At 27.2% G+C, this 5,390-nt stretch overlaps 1 protein-coding gene across 1 annotated transcript; it reads right to left on the minus strand.

Annotated features, from left to right (window-relative positions):
- Nucleotides 1–1,454: 1,454 nt before the first annotated feature.
- Nucleotides 1,455–2,216, minus strand: LOC107027275 (auxin-responsive protein SAUR50-like). Its single transcript, XM_015228458.2, has one exon. It carries the CDS (start codon nt 2,093–2,095, stop codon nt 1,778–1,780), a length of 318 nt encoding a protein of 105 aa, XP_015083944.1. The 5' UTR covers nt 2,096–2,216; the 3' UTR covers nt 1,455–1,777.
- Nucleotides 2,217–5,390: the final 3,174 nt, after the last annotated feature.

Consider the following 5,390-nt stretch of genomic DNA (forward strand, 5'->3'; position numbering starts at 1 on the left):
TATTAAACTAAAAAAATTAGATAATCACCTACATGAAAAGTACTATAAATTATAATTTTTTGCATATTAATATGATGAAAATATACATCTTAAAATGTTAGTCAAAATTTTTATATTATAACTCTAAAAATAGAAACTATGACAAATAAATCTGGACGGAAGGAGTAATATTAACAACGAAGCTATAGGTAAGAATGATAAAAGAGAGGGCCCATAAAGAAGAATATGCTAAAATAGGAAGTTTCGAGGAAGTAGAAATGACCTCAATTTTAGTGCAAATTTAAGGATATGATGTGAGCAACAAATTAAGGTAAGGTTATTACAAGCTAGCAACAGGTTTAATAGACCCCAGACAACGCATGCACATTCATCATATCATATGAAATAATTTACAAAACAAAATTAAATATGAGGTAACACCTATACCTTGACCAACAAATGACAAGTAACAAAATGTGGCTAATATTTCTACATACATTGAATAATCTATGAACCGTTTTAAACAAATTGACATCTATCGTATGAATAGTTATTTATTATGTTTCTGTAGTTGAATTGTTCTAGATAATATTACTGCAAAATACAAATTAAAGTGAATAGTTCATGCTTAATTAATTTCGGACAAATAAATTAAAGCGAAGGAAATATCACTTAATTTCTAATCAAAGTGAGTATAAGTTTAAATCCAAGAAATTAATAATGTCGTCTTTTGTGAGTAACTGTTTATCCCAAAAGTGAGAGTTTGTCATGCTCAAAAACAAATACTCGGTCTAAATTTAGTGAACAAAGAAAAAACGTAATGTTAAATGATTAGAAATTTATAATATTTTTAAATTTTAAATATATTGGTTTTTCTCATTTTTAATTAAAAAATATTAAAGTTAAAAAGATAATAATGTTAAAAAAAAATAACATTTGTAAAAACCAATCTGGCTAAAATAATTTTTCCTAAAAAATAGGTGATTTTTTCCCCCATATTTCGTAGCTTTAGTGAGCATAATTACTAGCTATTGAGATGCTAGGAGTAGGAGAGGTGAGAGATATTTTATTGAATTAATCATGAAAGTTGATCTAGACACGATAAATATTTAATATTATTTTTAACTTTTTCTTTTTAATTATTTCAAAAATAAATTTTAATTTTTATTTACCATTTTTAATATATCAAGAAATGCTTTTTTTTTTATATTTTATTCTTAATATTTATTACTTATATCTTAAATCATTTTCTATGACTAAACTATCAAGTCCAAAAAATAACGAAGTAAAAGTGAAAAGATGGATTATTTTGTCTTACCGAAGTCATTCACAGTTTCAGATCAATTTGTTCAAGCACCCTTGATAATGAATTTTTCAGAAAATTTAATTAGAATTATATTTTATTCATATTAATTTATTCTTTTAAAACATTTTTATTCAAATTGATAAGATGCAAACAGATTGATAGACAATTGTATTTAAAAAAAATTAAATAGATTAACATGACTTCTCTCATAGGGTGCTTAAAAACACCACTACAAGGAAAAACATCCAACATATGTTTACAAATCTAATTCCCACCCCCAAAATTAAAAATAAAAAACATTACTAATTAATATCCATGTGATTCCTAGGTCAGGGTTAGAGAAAAATCACAAAAAATAATTAAAAAAAGTCGAGTGAAGAAAGATGGTTGAAAAAAGAAAAGCAAATTGCTTCATCTTGAACCCATCTTTCTATCACTCAAAAATTAACCCTTACACCTAATATTCACATATTATTTTCTCCAAATAATTTATTATCTAAGGACGGAAGTAAGTGATTGGAAAATAAATTCTTCACAAGGAATTGTAATTCCCATGTCATGATCGAACCCAAATTCTTCCTCAGCGCAACGAAGGAGACATTGAAACTCAGGATGACTCAAAAAAGAAATAGGTATGATGTATCGACTTCTATTTTCTCCAACATAAACTGCAAAATGTCCTTTTGGTACGTCAATGGGAAGGCGGTCTTCGCTATCATAGTCGTTCTTCTTAATCAAACTAGAACATTTTTTCATAATTTGCTTTAAAAGTACAACTTGTGGAAGTTTGTTTGATTTTCTAATGGCCATTTTGGTATGTAGAAATTTTAAACGTAATGAGAGTTTTTTGGTGTATATATTATATGAAGAAAGAGTAATGTAGACTTGTGATTTGGTTTGAGGGAATATGAAGCTATTTATGAAGGAAGTTTGTTTTCAACTTTATTTAAGTATAATATTTATTTGTATTAAGGTGAGGTGGTGGGGTATGTGGAATTGTGGATTAGAGGAAATAGGACAAGATGGGACCTAAAGCCCATAGGATTTTACAACTCTATGTTGGTTCTAATATGACAAAGAGGACCCTTGCCATCTTAGTTACATAAAAAAAATAATTAAAACTCATGTTTATATTAAATCACAAATTCCCTCCCTCTCAAGTCCATATTTGATTGAGAATTAAATGGAGCCTAAAATAAATTATAGATGTTTTATATTATAAAATTATTAAATAAGAGTTTAAAGTTAATATATTATAATATAAAATGTTATTTTTAGGCTGATCAAATAAAAAAGAGTGCCATATACGTTAGATATATTACATATAAAAATTTTCAAAAATTTAGTAGGAATTAACGTTATTTCATTTCTACTAAAAATAAAAAGGGAAAACTACACAAATTTAAATTATTAGGCAAAATATTTATTCAAATTGGACCCAGCCGAACTCATATATTTATTTCGCAATTAAAACTATTTACATGACTATCTCTATTCAATGAACCATTGTTGATACCTAAAGTATATATATACTATCAGGAGCGGACTCACTTTTATCTAAGGATCGAAAAATTACATTGCATAGAAAAATTAAATTTTAAATTAATTTAATATATATATATATATATAAAACTTGTTGACACCTTTTAACACAAGTTAAAATTTAATTTAGCGATTAATATATTGTGAAATCGTATATTTTAGTCCTACTAGCCTCATTCTTCCTGGCATCGAAGCACGGGGCTTGTGCTCTCCTTATCAAGAATAGGCATTTCTAAAAATTTTATTAAGACAATTTGGTTTCCTTGGATTAACAATTTATGGATGGCCGTAAATATTATGAATTGAGGCGAAATAATATTATTTAATTTGCAGCAACCATAAAATAAATAATTAAGTTATCTCGAAAACAGAAGAAGTGACATTTGAACGTACAAGAGGAAAAGGCACCGCAGAGAAATCACGAGCAATAAAGCAAGTACCGAGAAGTAGAACTTTTACCAAATTAAACCAACGAAGTAATTTATTAAAATAATATATTTTTATAAAATTTTATATAATTAGTATAAATGTATTTTGCAGTAACGTTTTAGGGTATATTTTATTTTTTTAAAATTAAGTAAGTAACGTTTTACTTCTTAAACATTATTTTGAGTAACGTTTTACTCCTAAAACGTTACTTGTAGTAACGTTTTAGGAGTAAAACGTTACTATATCAATTTAATGCCATCAACTTTTAAAAAATATATACCCTGAAACATTACTGTGAAATACTTTTATACTAATTTTGTAAAATTTTAAAAAAACGTATTATTTTAGTGAATTGCTATATATAATAACTCAGTTTGATCAAAACCTCGTAAGGTACCTTACTTTTTTCAAATACTACCGTGTTTACTTCTTTTATGAATATTGGGTTTCTGCTTTACTTTGATTCTATATAATATACATACAAATACAAATACAAATATGAAAGAAAAGCTTAGTACTCCATCGTTATTTACAGTTTCACGTTATCCTAGAGATACCTTTTCATTTTCCACCCGTATTGATTATATTGATATATTGATATATTGATCAATATTGATATTATTGAGATGTTGGTCAATATTAATAATATTGATATGCTGATCAATATTTATAGTATTGATGATTATAATGCTGAATAGAATCGTAGAGTACTAAGTTAGCTACACTTAGAGTCCTATTACAATATCTATATAATAATAATAATAATAATATTATAAATAATCTAAATTCTAATTATACTATAATTCTAATAGTAATTCTATTCATAATATAATCCTAATCATAATATAATTATAGACAAAATATAATCCTAATTAACATAATTAGTCTAATCCTAGTGTGACTCTAATTCTACCACAGTGTTGTAATTCGTCAGTTAGCTTCGTTGGACATGTTCCTTCGACATGTTTTAATCCTCATATTCCTTCTTCATCACACTTGCAGGAGACACGTTAGTTAACTGCGTTGGATCTGTTCCTTTGACATATTCTAATGGTCAGTTTCCTTCTTCTTCAACACAAACCTCTATTTATAAAGTATAACTTTTTTTACCAGAGAAAGAATAGCCGCCAAATATGAAAATTTTCTATTTTTCTTTTTTTTTTAAAAGAAAAATTTATTTATGGTAGAAACTCATCACAATTAATATCCAATACGAATTATATCACAAATTATCACCACCCATCAGTTATCACGCATCTTAAAGTTATAAATATTTTAGATCCTGATCCGTATAAAATATCTTAGATAAGAAAAAATAGATATTACAATCGTAAGTTAATCTTTAAGATCGAACAATGTTGGGGAAGCTAAATCGGTGGACTTATATTATATTGTAATTAATTATTGTGAGTTGTCAGGGTCAATTAGCTAAGACTTATCGGTAGCCCCATCTATGGTCTCTTAATTAGGGGAAATATATTGACAACACAACCACTTCGGTGATTAAAATGTTTCATTTCGACTTGTAAAATCACTAGTTTTAATCCAGCCTGTATTGGGATTGTTCATGATTTATAAAAACTAAGAGAGAAAAAACGGGCAAGCATTTTTGTTGATGAAAATGATATAGTTACTGGAAATAGAATAGGATTTTAGGATCTATCTTCGAAACTGTCCTTTATTTACAAAAGAGTTGTTAAGACAGTCTGGTGTACTAATCTCCTGTAGGCCGAATCTAAAATAAGACTCACGTTATTATCAAACAATGAGCCTCATATATTCAAACTCCAATATGAAGGCCATAGAATTGAATAAATCTCCCCCAATAAATTGAAAGAGGTGTTGGATCCATTATGAGAGGAGGAAAAAAAAAACAAGTTAGAGACACTAGTATCTGTTTAGCATGTTCAAAGGCTTACAAACTGATTCACATATCTGTCAATCCTTTATTGATATGTTACGACGCACTTTATGTATATATCTCCAACATTTATGTCATTCTATTGATTTACTCAGATACCCCTTTTTATATATTTGTTTTCCGTCTGGCATTCGATGTTCATAAAAAAATCTCAGATTGGAGATAAAATATTCACTAACAAAGTCAAACTTCGTACAGAAGGAGATTCCAACC

Source organism: Solanum pennellii, chromosome 1 (genome assembly GCF_001406875.1).
Source record: "Solanum pennellii chromosome 1, SPENNV200".
In the NCBI taxonomy this organism is placed as follows: Eukaryota; Viridiplantae; Streptophyta; class Magnoliopsida; order Solanales; family Solanaceae; genus Solanum; species Solanum pennellii.

Bases quoted from the DNA above. Each gene is read 5' to 3' on its own strand.
- LOC107027275 (XM_015228458.2), bottom strand. From the start codon at position 2,095: ATGGCCATTAGAAAATCAAACAAACTTCCACAAGTTGTACTTTTAAAG.